The 21973-nt window shown below is 41.3% G+C and overlaps 1 protein-coding gene across 1 annotated transcript in view; it reads left to right on the top strand.

Annotated features, from left to right (window-relative positions):
- The window catches only part of FBXW8 (F-box and WD repeat domain containing 8), a 66325-nt gene extending 47360 nt beyond the window's left edge, over positions 1–18965 (top strand). Inside the window, 4 exon segments of the mRNA XM_032799989.2 lie at positions 7465–7592; positions 13831–14004; positions 16306–16422; positions 17123–18965. Coding sequence (XP_032655880.1) covers positions 7465–7592; positions 13831–14004; positions 16306–16422; positions 17123–17276 — 573 coding nt within the window. The 3' untranslated portion in view covers positions 17277–18965.
- The last annotated feature ends 3008 nt before the right edge of the window (positions 18966–21973 follow it).

Here is a 21973-nt window from a genome sequence, read left to right as displayed (position 1 = left end):
CCTGTTTTTAATCCCCTGCTTCTGCTCCTTTTCAGTGATGGCATTGGAGCTGGCATCCAGAGGCCTGCTAGCCAGCTTTATAAAACTACTGTTTTAGCTTTTACTATACATTGACTTTTGCCATTGGCTACCTAAGTGCTCCATGCAGTTTCACTTGTGTAAGATCTGTGTTTAAGATGTTGTTAAACAGCTGCTGTTTCACCCTGGAAGTGATTACATTTCAGTCATGGATGAAAGGTCCTGCAAGTGGATCCACATGAGCACAGGTGTCTGCCCAGGTGGGTCCAGCTGCAGAAGCTGGGCCTTATATTGTAAAGTGTCAAGGTAACTTTTGGGATGAAAAGCACCATTAAAAGAATCTTGTTCTTTTTTGTTATTTAGTATTGATTCCTATGTGTAATTGTCTTTCCTTCCTTTTCAAGGTACTGCCTTCTAAACCTTATAATTGTCTTTCTAATTCAAACCTTTAGTAACATTCTACTACTGCTAAGATGAGTGACTTAAGTCAGGAAAACCTCAGTACGTGCGCGCGCACACACACACACACACACACACACACACACTAAAGTAATTAACCAGTGTCTTGCCCAAGAATAATTGAATCTGCCTCCATGATTTTCCATTGAAAACTTGTAAATTGTTTACTAAATTGAAAGAGCCTTTCATTTTTGCAACTTTTAATAAAAATTATGCAAAAATATATTTACCTATGTTTCCTAATGAAAACAACAAGCCGCTTTTTGTATGCCTGCATTGAGACTTGGCACAACGCTTAGACGAGTATCTCAGGTTTTGAAAATGTTACCCTTAGGATGCATCATGAATATTTAAGGAGATTATCTGCAAGGCCAGGCAAATAATTCATTTCATTTTGAGGACCAACTTGCCTTCATGTTACCCATCCTAATTTTATAAGGCAGAAAGAGGGATAAAATAGTGGTTTTTTTCTGTGGGGTAGATGGTTTAGTGGGCAAACAATATCCTTTCACTTCTGTCTCCCTAAACTTATACATCAGTCTTCAGCCACAAGTTAAATGAGTTTTGCTGACCTCATTCCAGTCCCTAGCAGACATCTGTCAACATCGCAGAACCATCAAATTTGGCACAATGCTGGATGATTGGCAGTCCCTGCTCAGGAAGGGTCCAGTACTGGAACAGCAGGGGTTGCAGGTGCATTGGCAGAGTTGTGTTGCTGAAGCTCGTACACTGCCTGCCTGCATGATGTCTGGCTCTACTTAGTGCTACCAGCTTTGACTCTATTCAAATAAAAACTTAGAAGGAAAAATAAACCTACATTTAATTGTTTATAGCTTCATAGGTAATTTATATGGCAGGCTGTAAGTATTTGGAGGATTCCGTAAAGAGCATTGTGCAAGAGACCTGACTCTTGCACTGCTGGGAGCGCTGCAGACTTTCTAGATGAATCATAACAATGCTTTCATAGATTCTCTGAGCTGGCCCTTTGAGCACTACTTAGCGCTGGGGAGCACAGCTAAGTGCACCTGAGATAAAAGTTTTTGTTTGCCAGCATAAAGTCACTTTGGGATGGCAGGAAAGTCAATTTTCCACATACTCACAGACATGGTTGTGTTACCACTTCTGCACAATGACTTATATCTGGCAAAGACTTGCAAAATAGTCTCCCTGGCTGATTGTCAAAAATTACATCATATTGGAGTAAACTGCTTTTAAATCAAACATCCATTATTCATGTATATTAACCGCTTTTTTTTTTTGAACTGGCTGTTTTGGGTATGATTTACTCTTTTTATCTCTGGGTCTCTTTCTGATGTTTTTCCTCTCTCTCTCTAACATCTGCTCTTCTTAAATCTTAACTCATCTTTAAATTTATGGAGCCAGTACACTTGTCTCAGTGTACAAGTATCAATATGCTGACCGTGCATTTGTTAATAGTCAAATTTCATATGTTGCTATACTGTGTGTTGTGTTTACAGTAGCCACTATAACAGTTTGGTACAATTTGCACCAGCAAACTGTCCCCCTAAGCCTTGTAAACTTTTTATATTTTTTCCCACATCCTTCTCTGAAATAAAATTCAGAACTTGCAGTAGCGACCACCAAGCACTAAGCTTAACTTGATGATGAGATCTGAATCAAGCATATGTGATATGGGTGTGCCCACTGTTGTAGATGGCATGTAGGTTGGATGCTTCTTGACTCATGGATTTAAAAAAAAAAATCCTCATAAGTTCTTTTCTTTTCTTAAAGTATGCCCTGAGTGACTAGCAATTCCATGACCTCCTTATTGCTGAGACAGTATTGGTGTATGCAGGCAATGTGTGCAGCATAATCCAGTGGATAGGCCACAGAACTGAAAATAAAATAATGTGCATTCTGTTCCCAGCCCTGGCACTGAGTCCTTTTGTGACTTTGGGCAAGTCATGTAATTTTTCTCTGTTCCTCAGTTTCCCACTCTGTAAAATAGGGTAATGTCATGTGTAAAGTATTTTGAGACCTTAGCACAGCTCTGTAAGTTCTAAGTATCATTATTCGTAGATATGTCCATTCAAATGAATGGAAAGTTAAGATGTTCCAGGAGCATGTGTGCCCAGTATATTATTCCGTAGTGAAGAGGCCAAAGATTTCAGTACATTGTTGACCATTGTTATACCTTTTCCTTATTATTATTATTATTATCATCATCATTATTTATTTACGGTTACATAGTACCTCTTATATGTAACTACTGCTGAAAAGAAGCCACTTCTTGGAGTGTTACTGGCAACAAAGCACAACAACTTAGAGCAAGAAGAAAAAACATAGCTGGATTTGCTCTGTAGGTAGTTATTTCACAATGCAATTGCCTGAACTGGCCGTTAGCCAGGACACTGGGGTGAATACCCCTGCTCTTGTGAAAAGTACTGCAGGCTCTTTGATAACAAGTGCTTGGGGACTCTGTTTTATGTTCTGTCCAAAAATGGCATCTCCACCAGCATAGTATCCCTAGCCCCATGCTGGGGTGTTGGATGTGCATGGAAGAGTTCCATCAACACCATTTCCTTCAGCACCTGCGTTGTTGTTTTTTTTGGTTTTGGGGTTTTTTTGGAAGTGTCTCATCCAAAGTGTTTATGCCATGCTGGACCTTACTAAGCTATAAGATCTAACAAAGCTCACAACAGAAGTTGGTCTGGCTACAGAAGCTGTAATTTTGTTGTCTGTTAATTTGGTATTCTCTCTGTTAGGTTCTTGGACTGCATTTGTTAAAATTTCCACACACCTGCTGATTTGAAGTTTCCTAACTACAGTAAGTTTTGCAGTCTCTCTTTCTCCCACCGCCCTTCATTCCTTTTAGTAAGTCTGTGAGCCTGTTTCTCAGCACGTCTCTCTGAGAACAGTGGCCACAGACTGAGACTCGCCCAGCTCATGCAACAAAGAGGGAAATTAGTCTAATGCACCACCTTAACTAAAGGGAGAGTAGGAGCATGAATAATTAATATCACTAGTCTGTGGCAGTCAGATAAAATGAAGTCCCATTTGCTCAGCCTTATTAAAAGAGAGAGAGCGCGCGAGGGAGAGATGGTAAAGGTCGTTAAGGGACTTGTAACATGGAAAGAATCGCCTCTGAGATGGATAATGTGTTTTCTGATCTCTGTGGTCTTTAACTAAACGTAATGGTAAAGGTACTCTTTGGATATCTCTGCCTTGCTGAATTATTAAACATTCTGGAACATCACTTGACTCTCATCCAGTAACTTAGACTTTTGCATTTGAAAACTGTTAGTAGGTAAAGATTTTTGATTTGTGTGGGTTTTTTTGGTCATTATACATAGAGAGAGAGAGAATTTGCTTAGATATAATGCCATTCACCCCTCTTGCCCCAAAAGTTCTGTTGGAAGAAGGGGGTACCTCAGTAGAGTATTACCTTAGGGTACCCTATTTTACACCTAGACGCTCTAGGTTCACTTACCTTTGCCAGATTTGTACCCATTAGGTCACTAGGCTTGTGTGTCCATTATAGGATTATAAGTATCTTTAAAAGGATAATCCGTTTGCAATGTGCATTATAAGATTATAAACCTCCTAGAGACCTTATGCTTTGTTTGCCCTTTAACATGGAGACCCTTATTTTAACTCGCAAGTGACCAGATATTTTCATGCTTTATCTTTGGCCTTTATAAAGAAAATCCTAGTTACTTTAGGGTATTACAGCAGAGCTCCCCAGAAGTGTTACAGCAACTTCAAAATTGTGTTGTCATTTCTTTTATAACCTCCCTATTTTTAAGGATTTTTAATTCATGTATAAAATTGTATTCTGGTTTGAAGCTTGGTAGACAGAGAAGTATTAAAAGCAAAAGGGATGGGTTTAAAAAAAATAAATCTTACGTTGAGCAAAGAGAAGGTGAAAATATTTGCTAATAACACTGAAGAGTATCTTTTTGCAGACGAAGAGCTACTAGGGAAGAAAAACATATATACGTAACATAAACAAATCCCTAAAAAAAAGAGGGGAGATAGAGAGTGGAAAGAGACACGGACATTTCCCGTCATGAATGTCAATACATATGGAAAGTCTGGTGGACCAGAATATTTTTTATACTATAGTTTTGTTACAGATAAAAAGATTAAAGCATTGGACAATCTGTAAACTACACAAGTGTGAATAAGTGAATATGTTAATTTAAAAATGCCTTTTGCCCACTTATGACAGAACTGGAAAATTGTTCTGATTTCGAAAATGAAACTTGGCACGCAATAAGGACAATAATTGTGTTCAGTGTTTGCTAAGAAAAGTCCAAGGTATTTAAACACCTGCACATTAGCAGGTTTTCGTAGAGGGCATACTTGTTCATAATGATACATATTTGAAAACTGTGTTCCAGTTTTATGTTGACAGGGTAGATTGGAGCTAAGATCTATTAGATGAATCTGTTAGGTCTATAGACACTCAAAGTAGCAGCTGCAGGGAGTTTCTCCAGAGCAACAAGAGGCACTGCCTTATGTCCAGGGGCTAAGTGTGCAACCAGAAAGAGATGGTCTAGATTCTTTGGAACTACAGGAATCTTGATAGATCAACTCAGTCACTAATCTTTCTCAAGGTAGATAAACTGAATTCAGTGGAGATTATTTGCCTGTGTCTTTGAAGTGAGACCTTCAAAGCAGAAGTCTGGTCTGCCAAGCATGGCCATTAGTTTCTTCTACAATTTTAATACAAAAAATGGTTTGCCACAGTGTCTTGGCCAAAATGTCTTTTTCTCCAGTGTCGTGTGCAGAGAGCTGATTGGTTGCTGTGCTTTTCTTCAGAAAGGGATGCGTTTCACTGGTGTTATATGTGAAATATTAGTGATGTTTGCATTGTTGTTGTAGCTGTGTTGGTCCCAGGGTATGAGACAAGGTGGGTGATATGACTTCACCCCCATGTCTCTCTATTATCTATGAAACAGTTTACATTTATAACCCCCTTTTCACAGGTTCAGATTTTCAAATGAATTAATCTTTTTGGGACGATATTTTCCATGCTAAGCCTTTGTCTAAGAGTTAATTACTTAAAAAAGTTCTTCAGGTACATTTGAGTTCTGTGATGATGAAAAAAATACACACTAAAAATGGCTTAATTCTGAGACATGCCATGTCAGTAATATGTTGATGGAAGCTAATAGAGGAACTTAGCCCTCCCTAAGGAGATCATTCAGGACGAAGACGGGGGTTGGTGGGGGGGGAGGAGGAAGAGGAGAATAACAGGTGTTTGGGTAATGATAAACATTACAAACAATTGAAGAAAAATCACTTAATGGATCCTTACTGGGTTGCTACTAATATTTTTAGTAGAGCCTGATGAAACCCTGTCCTTTTTACTACATCACCATAATGCATGTTCTTTGTGCCTGGCCTGAGGGGAAAAGGGTTGGGTCAAGCACATTGGCTGTTGCTAGGACAATTCGCATGAGGGAAATTTGTAAAAGTTGCAGTGATACATGCAAAGTTCACCTACAAACACTATTGCCTTCTCCTCAGCAACAGGTGAAATGTAGAAAAACGGCAGTCTTTCTGCAATTTTTGCTGTATTCCTCACATTTTCTAAATTTTATTTAAAAAAAAAACAAACAAAACTTTCTGTTGCCAAGAGACAGCCATCACAAAAGATGTGCTACTGCTGTACTTCAACCTTGTGGAAAACTGTCTTGAGGCAAAATTAGGAACTCTTCTTGGTATGGTGTGAACTTGAAAGTTTAGTGAAAGCTGTCCAAATACTTATCTGCATTAAGCACAGGTAATTTTTTTCCAATTTTTTTTTTTTAATCTGTTAATATAACATCACGGTTGCTCAGTTAAAATTTGAAAGTCAGACAATGCAGGTGTTAAGGTTCTTACAGCAGAGCTAACTTGGCTATGTTGCACATATTGTATATTTCATGTTTGTTATAAGCAAAGAGGTAACATTTATTAAGCAACACAGGTTTTAACAAGAAAAATATTGCTATAGAAATCTTTATTTTTCTTTTTGCTTTACATTAACTATGCAAGCTCAATATTAGATCGACATAGATTTTTGCATTTAAAGGGGGACAAACTTGAAATCTAGTTAACTTCACAAAATGATTTAAATGCATGTTTAGGCTCTACACCTGTTGCTGAGCCTCCTTGCCAATTTTTATAATTTGACAATTGCATTTTCCTATTTTTGAACATACTTTCTGTCTCCTGTTGCTATGTAAAAGTCCCTCATAAACAGCTGAAACTGACTGGGCAGGAGAAACAGTCAAGTTGATTATAAACATAGTGCTTTCAAAATCAGAAAGTACACAAACAGGAAAAATATATTTTTTTTCTAATCTTTATAACAGTTATCTTGTGAGTTACTTGTAATCATAGGTTAAAAAAAAATCAGACAGAATTGTGATTTAAGTTGTATGATCCTTTAGTGTGTCTAGTTGACCATCTATGCAAGGGTCTTCTGCCGTGCTCATTGCTGTCGGAGCTAAACAAATTATGTTCCTTTATTTTTCTCCTTTACCATAGTTTGTAGACTCTTTCTCTTGCTATTTTTCCTTTGATACCCTTTTAAAAGCAGATTTGCTTAGCTTCCAGTACTGTTGCAAATACAATCCAAAGTCTGTTCATGAGGAGATTTGCTTTTCAATATGGACTTGAATATGACCTGACCAAATACAGTGTAGCTTCCTTTGAACTCCCAGAGTTTGTACCTATTCCACCATGGTTGCCCAGAGCTAGTGTTCAGGCTACATATCCCTCATTCATGACAGTCTATTACAGTGCCAGTCTGGTTGCCTGCCACCCCGTATGCATTTTATTGCTGCTGTCCTCAGTAGTTGAAATCTCTGTATCCTGATTACATGCTAGAAGGTTGAGAAGTAGGCCTGTAAACCATCTCTTTAATAAAATTTGAGTGGTAATGACTATGCTCTGGTTTATGCTACAACAAAATGCACTCCACGTGGCCCTGTTATATTTCACCTTGTGCGTTTTTTTCCCTTCTTCTGCCAGATACTTCTCTACAACCTGGAAACAGGTCAGTGTCTAACAAAGCTAGGCAGCTCGTTGGGTGACTTCACGTGTGTCAACCTCCAGAATAGTCCTCCGTGGATGCTTGTTACAGGCAATAAAGACAGGAGGTATGTACAAGCAAGAGCAATATCTTATCTAGAGCTAGAGTTCACTTTCTGTCCCTCATTCCCTGCTGGCTCTGCGAGAGTTAGGTTCTCCCCGTATGCTGTAAGTACAGCCTGCCTGAACTTCAGGAAGAAAGTATTAGGTAATGGTTGGATGTGACTGCCGTTTTGCTTTGTTTCTGAAAGCACCATGGGAAGACTTTCTTTTTAAGCCATTTGGTGGACGCAGTTGGTGTACAGCCCAGCGAGACCACTTGGAATATCTTCCATTTCCCCCCTCCCCCCATCACCCACAAAATTAGTTTGGCATTTAAAAGCTCACTTTCTGATATTAAAAAAATAACCTAAGGGATGAATCATGTAGGACGAGATGGGTCCGCCTGCCAAATGATGTCAAGAGTGTATTTCGGAGCACTGCAGAGTCCCTCAGGTGACAGAAAAGAGACTTTCATGTGAACAGATTCCAGCTTCTATTTAGCTGATTAACAGCCTTCTCTTTAACTCCTTGGCTTGGCGAGTCGGATTTTCCCTGCATGATATCTGGTGCCAGAAACGGACGCACTGGGAACAGTCAGTGTGAAAGGATTAAAGTGCTTAAAAAGACCCTTTGAGTCCAATTTTTAGGTTTTCTATTTTGGTTGGTTATCTGCAGGGTCACTCCACTGCACCAAAGAGATGTGAGATGGCAAGAGGCCAGTCTCTAATGCTCCCCACTCTTTCCCTCCTCCCGTCAGTGCTGGGCATGGGGCTGCAGGTGGTGGTCTGGTTCGGTGGTGGGTATCAGATTGTGAGGCGGATACTTTCCATTGCCAAATCCCAAACCTCCGGCCTGCCAGTGCAGCAGCTTGCAAAAATGATTATTTTGTCAAACATTTTTTTTCTTTTCGGCAAAGAGACAATGTGAGCAAACTGCCTGCTTTGTCAGCAAAGAAAATAGAAGAAGCAGCTTAAGTTTGATGCATGTAACTGAATTCTTGGGATTTTTTTCTTAAATTAGGAGATATGAATTTCTCCTGTGTATGCTAGGGTCCTGCGAATCCCAACAAATCTGCTTGTAGTTTTATTCTGTTGTATAATGTTGTGTCACTTGTGCAGGGACAGACAGAAGAGCATGTGCAAGTTTGACATCTCTGTTCATGTAAGGAATTGAAAGTAACTCCCCTTATATGAGAATAAAAGCTGAAGTCCTCTCCTGAGAATATGAATATGAAAAGCTTTATGATTCTGAATTTTACAGCCCAGGTATCCAGGGGAGGAGGCCTGGCTGGAACTAAACTAACAGGAAAGCAGAAATCCAGTAGGTCAGCAGTTAAATAGGGCCCCTGAAAAGAGACCCTCTGGCACGCAAAACAAAGTCAAATTACTCATGAAAGTTTGTTCGAAGGGCATTAGCAGCAGTATAATGTTTTCTCAGCTGGACATCCCCCTATCTGTATCAAGTGGACTTAGTATGCCCGGATTCCTATTGTAGAACAAGTATTTCCAACGAGGGATTCACAATATGAACGCTAAGTAATAATGGCCGATGATGGAGCCTACTGCTGGAGTTAAAATGGACATTCTCAGGATTTCTGGGCCCAACATTTGACCTCATTGTGATGCGATAGGGAAAGTCCTATATTCAACACCATCTGTTAAAAAACCAAAACTCAACCCCCCCAACTCCCTTCCATTGAGGAAAGGAATGATTCTTTTTGGAGCAACCATAGAGCTCAGTCTAGGTGCACTTCAAACACCATCACCAGAATAAGGAGCGCACACTGTGACACACTCCACAGCAGCTACCTTGCTTTCCTTGAAGGCACCCAAAATGGTGGATAGCATCAGAAAACTAAATATCAGGGGAAGCTAGCACAGGCCAATGCTGGAAAGCCTTCTGAGGAGATATTGGTTTACATCTGCCCCTAAACCTGGCTAGGCTTATTTCTGGAGCAATCAAATATCAGAAACAAAGGCTTGCTCCTGACTCATTTGGACTAGTACAGAATTGAGGCATTCCCACTGAGTATAGCTGTCATGGCAGAGCATGGAGGGGAATGGCAGTCTCTGCGATAGTCGAGGCTCCAATTATTTAGAGCCTCATCTCAGGTTTGTAAAACGCCTTTTCTTTTTAAAGCAAACGTAAACAATTCAAGTGTTCTTTTTAATTTTCTGAGGGCATGCAGGATGGAAATGTGCCTGAAAGCTGGACCCTTGCTGATGTATCAACTGGGATACAGTCAGTTTCATTTCCAGCTGTGCTTACTAATAGAAGAAACCTTAATTATCGTGCAGGGCACTTGCAGCCAAAGATGGGAAGAGTGCTGTGAATGAGAGAGTTTCAGAAATATTATACCCTTACACAACGTTCTAATGCACACCAGATGCTCTTTGTCACTGTTGAAGAGGGAGAAAGCTAGGAGCTGTTTTCCCTCTGTCTGTAAGTTTTCCGATGAGTTGTGCCATAGGTGTTGCTACAGAACCATCCTCAGCGTACTCCCATCTCTGTTCCAGCATGTCTTCTTGCCTGTCAGATGGATGCTACCCTGTTGGAGTCTTTGGACGGTTCTGTCTTCTTTTGTTTTAATTGTTGGAATAGAATTATTTGCAAGCTCCTATGGTGTGGTTTTCATTAGAACAGGGAAAGAGGGAGCGCTTCTTGGAACAGCACAAGAATCAAACTATGAATATTGAACATAGTACAATTTGGACTTCAATCTGCTTGATTGTTTCATTCCTGACATTTATCAGATTCAGAGGGTCATCTTGCAGCTTCTTTTCAACTCTGAGATCAATGATTTTCCTTTATTTTCATTTCCATTCACTATATTGTTCTGTTTCCTGAAGCTCTACATTTTATTTTTTTTGATCTTGAAGAAGCTTTAGCATACAAATTGACTTGTAAAAAATACTATATGCGGTGTTGATGTAGCCATGTTCGTCCCAGGATGTTAGAGAGAGAAGGTGGATGAGATAAAATAAAAGATCCAAAAAAAAGATATCACTTTGTCTCTTGTAAAAAAAAATATTTAATGTAATGGGCCTGATTCTGATCGCATTTATACCATTATAAAATAGGAGGAACTCCATAAAATCAGACAATTTACATGAGTGTAAAATTGGTTTAAGATCAGAATTGGTCACAGGCAAAAGTTTGTGTGTGGGGAAAAGCATAATATAGATACTACCTATCAGTCATTCCCCAGCATTTAAAGCTCTTGTAGTAATAGTGTGGGACAGGATACTGAAATTGCAAAGAAGGCAAAATCTAAAGTGAATATTATATGCAAACCTTTTTTGTTAATGCTGATGGAAATGGAAACTTTATGGAATGATGGCCACGGATATGCCTTAGATAGAAAAAACAGAGTATTTTGCTTAATTGATACAGCAGTTGCAATCTCAGGTGTTCATCAAAAACTCTGCTGCACTGAATGTTGTTGCTGTCTGATGTACTAAACTGAGGGGGATGGCTTATTTGGGTGCTCAGTACTTTCTGAAAATCAGGACTTTTTAAGGTGTTGACTTTTGCCCAACTTAAGACATGGTTTCGGGAAAGGGAAATCATGCTTTACTAATCTATTAGAGTTCTTTGAAGGGGTCAACAAACATATAGACAAGGGGGATCCAGTGGACATAATGTACTTAGAGTTCCAGAAAGCCTTTTACAAGGTCCCTCACCAAAGACTCTTACATAAATTAAGTTGTCATGGGATAAGAGGGAAGATACTTTCATGGATTGAGAACTGGTTAAAAGACAGGGAACAAAGGTTAGGAGTAAATGGTAAATTTTCAGAATGGAGAGGGGTTACTAGTGGTGTTCCTCAAGAGTCAGTCCTAGGACCAATCCTATTCAATTTATTCATAAATGATCTGGAGAAGGGGGTAAACAGTGAGGTGGCAAAGTTTGCAGATGATACTAAACTGCTCAAGATAGTTAAGACAGGAAGCTGTTGAGCTTCAAAAGATCTCACAAAACTAATTAAAATGACAAATGAAATTTAATGTGGATAAAAGTAAAGTAATGCACATTGAAAAAAATAACCCCAACTATACATACAATATGATGGGCTAATTTAGCTACAACTAATCAGGAAAGAGATCTTGGAGTCATCGTGGATAATTCTCTGAAGACGTCCACGCAGTGTGCAGCGGCCAGTCAAAAACAAACCGGATGTTAGGAACATTAAAAAGGATAGAGAATAAAGGGAGATATCTTATTTCCTTTATATAAATCCCTGGTACGCCCACTCTTGAATAACTATCAGATGTGGTCTCCTCATCTCAAAAAAGATACATTGCATTAGAAAAAGTTGCCTTTTCTGAACTAAAATGATTAGGGGTTTGGAACAGGCCATATGAGGAGAGATAAGAGGCTAGGACTTTCAGTTTGGAAAAGAGGAGACTAAGGGGGGTTGATAGGTTTATAAATCATAAGTGGTGTGGAGAAAGTTAATAGGAAAAGTTATTTACTTGTTCCATAATATAAGAATAGGGCCACCAAATGGAATTATGGGCAGCAGGTTAAAAACAAATAAAAGGAAGTTCTTCTTCACACAGCGCTACAGTCAACTTGTGTAACTCCTTGCCTGAGGTGGTTGTGAAGCTAGGACTATAACAGCGTTTAAAAGAGAACTGGATAAATTCATGGAGGTTAAGTCCATTAATGGCTATTAGCCAGGATGGGTAAGGAATGGTGTCCCTAGCCTCTGTTTGTCAGACGGTGGAGATGGATGGCAGGAGAGATTACTTGATCATTGCCTGTTAGGTTCACTCCCTCTGGGGCACCTGGCATTGGCCACTGTCAGTAGACAGGATGCTGGGCTGGATGGACCTTTGGTCTGACCCAGTATGGCTGTTTTTATTTTCTTACGTTCTTATGGGCAACCAACATCACTAGTCGTTTTTGAAAATCGAGGTCAAAGATACTTAAAGGAGGCAGCTGTTTGGATGCTTGCAGATGGCTTTGTTTCAGTGTTAATGACTCTATTGTGTGTTAATCTACGATTCCCTTGATTTTTGTCTTGGATGGTGTAACATTTGGTTTCTTGTCCTTTAGCTGCATCTTTGCTATAGTCCTGTGGGTTTTATGGACAATTCTTAGATATCAAGGAGACAGGTGCCATAGCAATACACCAAATAGATTGTCATTTATTACTCACTGCATTGCTAGCAGTTCGTGAGGCAAACAAATTATCTCCTGGACTGAAATTCTCCTTATATTTCATTGTAATATTCACTTTGCATAGTACATGCAAAGAAGCCAAGTTCCTAAAAACTGGCAAGAGCACTGATGCAAAATCTTTCAACAAACAGTGGATATTGCACTGGGAAAATCCAGTGGTGCAAAAGAAGATCTGCTGATTCCATCAGTCATGTGTATAGCTGTGTGTTGGTGCAGTGACACTGAACTGGAGTAATTTTAAACGCTACGTAGAAGAGAATTTCATGTTTGATGCTCTCTTTGCCATGAGAGGAGCATTTGCATGCCAGAGGAATTGCAAGGCAAGGATTAGCCATTTTTGTAGCCCAAGTTGGGAATGCATTGGCTAGTGTTTAGTATTATGTTAATTACTAATCCTTAAAGAACAAATATCCATTCTCAACAGTGGTATATAATCTGTATTACAGTAATTGAAAAGCAAGGCACATGTCTAACATGTTACATAGTTTTCCAGTGAAGAAACCCTAACAGTCCCAATGGAATCACACCTTGGGTAGATGCCAAAAGTCCTTTTGGAAAACAGATATAGTATTGGGCCTGGTCTGCTTCTAGAACTTAGATTAATATATCTGTGGCACTCAGGAGTGTAAAAAGATCTACACCCCTGGGCCACACAGCTCTGCCAACCTAACTCCAGGTGCAGATGCAGCTAGGATGATGGAAGAATGCTTCTGTTGACCTAGTTACTGTTGCTCAGGGAGTTCCTATCATGATGCAAAAATTCCTTTTGTTGCTATAGTCTGCATCTGCAGGATAGGATTACCATGGCATAGCTATGGTATATAGTGCCCATAGGGTAGACATGGCCTTAGACAGCCAATAGAACGTTGGGCTTAGCTGGCAGTTTTTAGCTGCTGATTTTATTGGATTTCTGCCTTTGCCAGTGAATTGCAGGCTCTTTAAAAGTATTGTGGTGGTTTGTAAGTGTAGTGCAACTGTAATCAACGTGCTAACAATCCAAACAGTGTTTGCACTCTCAGGAGCTGCAGGCGGAGTGTAACAGCTGCCTCTCTCTGTTCTTTTTTTCCATTTGTTCAGGGTCAGGGTATATGACCTGCGCAGAAGCAAATCTTTGTGCTCCCTCTATGCCCACCACTTAGGAGTATCTGCCGTGCAGATGGATGACTGGAAAATTGTCAGTGGAGGAGAAGAGGGTCTGGTCTGCGTGTGGGATCAGCGGATGGGCACCAAGCTGTGGGAAATGCACGCCAGGTAACTTCATCTGCTTGAGGGGCTTTACTGCCATGACATTTCCAGGTTCAGTGGACAGACTGAACTGGCATGTTTTCACTTGGTCCTGAATATCCTATGCCTAAATTTTCTGAGGACAGCATGATAGTTCTGTTAGGTGATCTGCTCAGTTGGACTCAGATTAAAGAGGATTCCAAATGGTTAATCGTGTGTGTGGGTGTTCTCCACAATTTTCATGCGTGGTGTTGCTAATTTAATTTAAAGAAGCACTAATAAAACACAAGCTTTTAATAGACTGAGGTCCTTTAAATAGGTTACTGCTAACACATCATTACTGCAATGAAGGTAATTTTTATAAATCCGATTTATTTTTCATGGTTTATTTTTTCCATTTCTCTCAGATTAGACAATAAAGTGTAAATTCATGTGCTTCTCCTACATAAAAACAATGTTGGTCCTCGGAAAGTTTCTTATACTGGTGTGTGGTGTTGAATTCTGGGGAAGTTTCTTTTGTCTTAGCTTTTGTCAAATCTTACTTTACAAACCCTGAATTTTGGGCAGTTTTGGTTTACCAGTCTTTTGTCTGTTTTACTCTTGTGTTAACTGTACAGCATTGTTCTATGCCTTTGAGTGGTCAAAAGGGAGGACATCATTTAAAAAAAAGTGATCAGACTACAGAGATTATTCCACCTTCAAGTACACACACACTCCCTCCAACATATTCACATCCCTTTAAAAAGCAATAATCAGAGGGCCAGAAATGATGCACCTGTACCAGCAGACTGACATACCCATAGCTGTTTATGCTGATAGTACACAATGTTTTAATATCTTCGAGATGAAGACAGACCCCTTAGTTGCGTGCACCAAATCTTGACGATTTCCTCAGGCAGTTCTTATTCAGGCAAAATTCCCATTTGATTAAAGTTCTGCCGAAGCAAAGACCTTAGGGTTTATTATAAAATGAACAGATACATCCTAAATTTAATGACCCTTTCCCAAGGCTGGGGTAGATGAGACAAGGTATTTACTGCCTGGAGAGTTCAAGTTAGGTCATTGAGTAAAGCCAGGTGGTCCTCTTCTCTTTTGACCCCATGAATTGTTAAGTTCTTTGTGATGCAGCTGATGCATTAGGGACATTATTTTATTGATTATCTTCCAATGCAACACTTAATGAGTATGTCAGGGAAGAGGGTGATTTGTATCTGATGGGCCTTTGGGGTGGAGGAGGAAACACAGCATATGACTGAAGTCATTTGGTTTAGCAGTTATAAAATTATTAACCTGTGGATGAGCCAGAAAGGATAATCTAAATGAATAGTGCCAGGAGGCCCTTACTGAAAGGAAAGGCATTATTGAGTGTCTGTGTCCATAACCCACAGTCACAAAGTGGGAAGCCGGAGTAAAAAACAAGCAGGGGAAATGGTTTGTTTGGGAGATGACAGGAGACATAACAGGGCCAATGAGAGATGCTATTTTATCATCCTCTGGGAGTGTCTGAAATTGAAAGAGTCCTGCCTTGATTCAAGGGTTCTGAGGTTGATATTTAAACTGTTCACAAGTGAAGGGGATGATGGAAGGACCACTCAGCTTTGTGTCGCACAGTGGTTGTCTGAAGCAATCACAGCTTATGATTCCAACTGAAGTGTCACAAGGTGGTGGTCATGGATACAGTTAGCTTTGAGCGGCTTTCTTGTCTTCACATGTGGATGAGTGCATTCAACGTGCTGCCTCATAGCATTGCCTGCGATATGCTGTCAGTTCCATCTGTGTTCTAGCAATACGCCACTAGATGGTGCTAAAAGCTTCATTTTCATACTTCAGATAGCTACAGTAGTACCTCAGAGTTGGGAATGCCAGAATTAGGAACTGATCAGTCATCCACACACCTTCTTTGGAACCGAAAGTACACAATCAGGCAGCAACAGAGACCAAAAACAACAACAACAAAAAGGAAATACAGTACAGTCTTGTGTTAAACATAAACTAATAATAAAAAAAGGAAAGCCGCATTTTTCTTCTGCATAGTAAAGTTTTAAAGCTGTATTAAGTCAATGTTCAGTTGTAAACTTTTGAAAGAACCACCATAATGTTTTGTTCAGAGTTACGAACACTTCAAAGTTACGAACAACCTCCATTCCCAAGGGGTTTGTATCTCTGAGGCTTTACTGTCCTGCCTAGAAGAAATGAAAGTCTAGTTTCTCAGCCTGTGACTAAAGACAGGGCGCTGAGTTAGGTTTGTCATTGTTCCTATCAGATCATTTGATGTCTGATACGTGTGTAAGTGGATTCTCCCATCCAGTTCTGCTATTTATTTTCTAGACACCCAGTCCGTCATATTTGGTTCAATACTCACAGCCTCATCACAGCAAACATCCCAGATGAGAAGAACCCCCGGGGTGCCAGCATCATGGATGATGACCTGACAGCTCACCGGAGGTGAGTGAATAGGCTCTGGAGGGCAGAAGTTTCTGCATCTACACGCTCAGTCTTAAAGAGGAGTGGAGACACTTATGAAAATATCAGTTCAAAAACACCCCATGCCAAACCATCAACAAAATAGATTTGCAGCATTTAACAGCAGATAAATCTTCCAAGCTGTTGGGAAGCAGTGTTGCCTCTGAACTCGAGTCTGTTTCCTCCTCAGTAAGTGAACACACAATCCCCTGAAGCCGCGTAGGGAATGCAGCTCCTTGCCTTGCTTTAAATGTTAGTGATGGCATTAGCTCCCAAAGTGAAAATGCTGAAGCCTAAACTAAGGTCCTGGCATTTGCATATCAGTTCAATTTTCCCTTTCTGATTCCAAGTATCCAGCTATAATATACTGACTTTCCCTGTCCCTGAATCGGATTAGATCATTCATGGGCAGGTAGCTGTTATATCTATATATTGCTAAAGTAAGAGAATCAAATCTCATGTTCAGGGCATACAGCGAACATTGCAGGGGTCAGGAAGGGGTTTCCTTCTATCTACAATACTGCACAAATATTCATGGTGTATTGAGGCCTCATTTGCTTTCTTGAAGCAACAGGTGTTGGCTGCTTCTGAAAGCAGGATACCAGACTTGTTGGTAAAGATTTGACTTTGCTTGTGACACAATTAGAAATGGCATGTTGTCCTTCTTGTTTGTTTTTGCCAGGCATCGAGGAATCATCTATGCCTATGAATTCTCAGTGGACCAGTTGGCTCGAGAGAGTGTCCTTCCTATTTGTCGTTCTTCCTATGATGAAGTGACTGGTTACAACTACAACATTGGCCTTGCTGTCCCCTATGACAACATTTTGGTAACTTAGAAATGGTTTTTCCTTGGTTTTCTGTGGTCCAGTCCCCTACCAACTACCATGGAGCAGAAAGGAAACTGGGAATCACAAGAGGTGATTACTAAAGATTGCATTGACTTGTTCCAACACATTTAGTGGGCTGGGCTCTTGCTGAAAATTGAAGGCATATGCAAGAGCAGTTTCTGAGGCTTCCCCCAAATGTATCACTCAAACATAGTGATGATCCAAAATGACCTTTGAACCTTTGCTGTGGTCAGTGGAGATTGAAAAATGAGTGGGAGACTTAAACTTGGGGAAATGGTCCATTCCCACTGCTCACAGGAAGAGTGTTGGTGACCTCATTCTCGTGGCAGATCGATGTGCCGTGATGGGGGAAAGGAGACCCCTGAGTGGCAAAGTGAAAGAGAATTGATACTTTCTCGACAGGATGATAAGGGCACAGAGGCGCTCAAGCATTCACAGATGCTTGACTGTCCTGAGAGAAAGAAACAAGAACCGAGAACAGGCCTGCTGCAGAGCCACAAGCTTGCGATCTCTTTCCTGCGTAACAAGCTGCCAGTTATCTCCCTGCATGTGCTGCAGGCAGGGCATGTCCAGCAGTCTGCAACAGAATGAAGCACAATGCACTCTGCATAGGAGGCAGCTTGCTCTCATCCAGGCCTGAGTGGCTTGGAAACTAAGCTGGCCAAACACCTCAGAATTATTTTTTTTTTAGATAAATTGTAATTTTTAAAAATCTCCGAATCTATACATTAAAGGTTCATAAATGTTTGTTATTATAAGGACTTTCCTCCTTACAGATTTTAGAGTGGGGTAATCCCTGTCCACTGAGGTACAAGGCTGAGCAGTGCCTTGTAACTGAACTGCATCCTTCCACTAGGTCTCGGAAGTCGTTTTGATTCCAGGTTGTCTCTAATAATGATTCTATGAACCTTCTTATAATCACTGAGATAACATGATCTTTGAGACTGATCGTGCCCATTTAGCAAAGTAGAGAGGACAGAGCTGCCAAACTAGGTGACTGTATAGGTTCTATCTTGCATCCTCTGGGCGTGATTAACTCGTGCTGACGTCTTTGAATTGTACATGGCTGTGTCCAACCCTTGATAAGAAGAGTAGAACTATGGCCTTGTCTACAGACAAAGGCTGCATTGGTTTAACTAAAATTGATTTAAAAACTGATTTGGCTAAGCTGGTGCCAAGTCCTGCATGGCCATAACTTCCATCAGTGTAAAACGGGGAGTTATTGTTTTAGCTTGCACCTGTACTTTTCTCAGTGCAAGTTAAACCAACATAAATCAGGTTTAAAATGGATTCAGTGTGTCTACGTGTTTTCACTGGTTTAACAAAATGGGTTTAAAATCACACCTTTAGTTGAATCAACACAACTTTATGTATAGAGCAGGGTAGCAAGTCTGTTTGTGAAATGGTTCTTTTTGGGTTGTCTCTTCACATAAAAATTAGCCACTCCAGATACTGAAAGAGTTCCAGGGGAATCTCTTCTGCCTGAGAAAAGAAATCATTTTTACAATTATTTATTGTATTTGGCTTGTGATGTTTTCCATGACCCTCAATAAACTTGTGTTTGTTATTTGGTTGTAATAACCCTGTTATTTTTCTCTAACACACTGCGCTAGTGGAAATGTGTAAGAAAAACTCAGTCAAGCTGACCACACAAAATACAGGTTACGTTTTCAAGAAGCCCTGGGTATTTCTGATCTCTGTAGTGTAATTTAACAATCCCTTCCATTTCGGAGAGGCCAGCTCCCTTCCTTCTGCTCCGTGGTTTACAGCTTGGGCATCTGGTTTTGTTCAGGTGTGTAATAAAAACCTATTGAAGAACATTTCTGCTATTCATTAACTGGTCTAAGATGTCCCTGTCTTTATTCTAACATGAGCAGGCGAGTGTGGGCAGATCACCCACCTCTTTATTTGCCTCTGTCCCCCACAGAATACGTGTGACCTGTTGCTGTGTCGTGTGAACCTCTGTTCAACCTTACGCCCTGCTCGCTGACTCACTTGGCCACTCCTTACCCACACCTCCTTGCCCCTAGGCAACTTTGTTCTTCCCTTTGGTTGATAACTGAAGCATTTGGCACATTGTCCCAACCTGCTTCACAGCTTCTCCCTGGAATCCATCTTGACATTTTCACATTTCTCCCCAGCCTTATCTAGTTTGTTTTTGTCTCACTTTATTATTCCTTAATAGACTGAAGGGGCTGATGGGTTGCTGACAAAGAGATGCTCTGCATAGTAATTGTGAGTGTGTCCCATGAAGAATCACTGCTGTCTGATGAAATAGGCTGGTTTGGTGCACTGGCACCAGTTCATGTAGGGCCAAACATGGGCGTATTCTGTTGGGGGTTTTGCTCTGGTCTGCAATGGGCCCTTAATGCTGCTACTATTTTGCAGTTTTCCACTGGGTGTACTGGAGGGCTGTCCCTTTAACAGGACTGATCCTATCCCTGGCATTCATTTAGCAGACAGCAGATTCAGAAGGATTTCTGTTCATTCCAGCAGTACTACATACCGATGTGCAAACTAGGATATTGCTGGTGTTAGACAGTAGCCATGATAAGATATGAGTAATTAGCTTCTTTGCCTGAGAGGGAATGTCCTGCTCTGCTTTTCAGAGTAGTTATTTATAGAGTGCTATAAATGGACATTTTACTGTACAGATGAAATATGATTTATTTTCACTAGGATCTGTTAGATGCAATCAGCCTACCTGTGTTCCACTTGAGCACATGCTCAAAGCACTCCAGTGCTCCTGCAGCAATAACAGGTAACTACCTGGCCTTTACCAGGGCAAGGACAGATCCAGGATGGCCTAAAATGCCAATATGCTCAGTGCCCAACTGCCCTGAGATCCCCTGCTGAGGGGCCTGCTCCTTAAGCCACAGCCTGTTGGTCAAGGAACAAAAGTGCGCTTTTCTAGCACAGAAGCCTGGCTGGGTGGGGAGTGTGAATCCCAGCACTGGTGCATAGCAGGGCCTTTCTGGAGCAGGAGCAGCACTTGAGGGGAGAGGGATCTCACCACTGCCTCTTCCAGAGGGGAAGCAGTATCCTCTCTGCTGGCTCCCTACTCGCTCCTGGGACAAAGACAGATCAATAATGAGGGATGCATCGTTCTTTGTATCAGGTGGCCTTTTGAAGTAGTGTTAAATTCAGGGAGCAGTAACAGGGATTGCACAATTTCCCACAGAGCTGCCCAGACACAGGAGCTGGATTGAGGTGCATTGGGATAACAGGTAATGCTGTTGCTAGACCTGGTAGCAAAGGTTGATCCTGATCTTTTTGCTGGGCTGTCCAGTCCTTGAATGGTCTCTTCGAGACTTGGGTTGTGACCTTGTTGCAAAGTAGAGTGTCACAGGGCTATGTTTCCCTAAGGATCAGGCTAGTTGTAATTAGGTGGGCCACAGGATGGGGGTAGTTATGGGGTAATGTGAATCAGTGAAGGGAGAACAGGACTGGGCTGACGGATCTCCAGGCATCTTTCTGTCTCCATCCCTGACGGCAGTGAGGGTGACCATAGGGTCACTTGGTCCTGATGCTCAGGGATCCCTGGAATTGGGTCGTGTTGGAAGGAATCAGGAGAGTGCTGGCTGCTGCAGAAGGAGAGGTATAGCTCTCTTTCATGGAAGTGTCTCCAGCGGATGCCAGGGCCAAGCTTTTGAAGATACACCAAACTGATTTCTGGCTCTCAGCCCCCGCTGGAAGGAAGGAAAGGGGTGACGGTTGGCACTGCACAGCCTTGCATGTGCTTGGGGTAGATGGTATGAGACAGGTTCATGGTGCACAGCTCTGGTGGAGGCTGCTCCTGAACGCATGTGGATCTACACAGCCATGCCTTGAATATCCCACATCTCCCCCTTGCAGTGTGCTCTGTTTGTGGTCTCTGTTGCCAGGAAAAGCTCTACAATGCTAATAATTCCACCATCAATGTGTACTCCATGGGCTCCCCTACGTCAGTGTGAGTGGTTGCCACTTGCCTTGTGCTAGGGAAAGGGCAATGGGCCCGAGCTGGGCCTGGGCTCTCAGCATGGAGAGGAGGGAAGATAACATTCAAGTGCTCCGCAGAGCTGGTGGGGACAGAGCGAAACTTGCGTGTGGGGGGGCGGGGGACAGACTTTTTCACACCCCTGAGCATTGTAACACAGCTACTCCAAGTTTAAGTGTAGACCTGCCCATAGAAATGTGTCACCCCCATCACAGCTGCTCCTGCACTAAAAACCCCCCTAATGCTTGTTCTTAAGAACGTGCTCTCAAGTATCTTCAAGGTTCCCAGCACATGTTTGCTCACCCTTTAATTAAGGGCAAATATCTGCTAGGCAACCAAACGTAACTGGGCCCTAGGGTGCTTGCTTAAGACAGATACATGCACTAAACCATCTCTAGTGTACACCCACACACTCCTTGCTGGCATAATGGTTTTACTGGCATGCAAGGAGGCTGCCCTGCCCTGCCCTGCCCAATTGTGGCATAGAAACACTTTTGTTTAGGCCACTTGAATTTGGTTTGTGCCAGAAAAAACTTTTAAAAAACAATCAATAGTTTCTAAAAACAGTATTTGTGCCCCTATTTTTGCCTACCACCGGCTGCCCTGGTGACAGGAGTCCAAAGGAAGAACTCTATATGTTAATACCAGCCAGGAAGGAGGTCTGTTTGCTTTTTTATGCAGTATATAGATTTTGATCTGCCAGGCCTAG

This window comes from Chelonoidis abingdonii, chromosome 22 (assembly GCF_003597395.2).
Source record: "Chelonoidis abingdonii isolate Lonesome George chromosome 22, CheloAbing_2.0, whole genome shotgun sequence".
NCBI lineage: Eukaryota > Metazoa > Chordata > Testudines > Testudinidae > Chelonoidis > Chelonoidis abingdonii.
The sequence above is the reverse complement of the archived record's forward strand: the minus strand, read 5'-3'. Positions and strand labels throughout refer to the sequence as shown.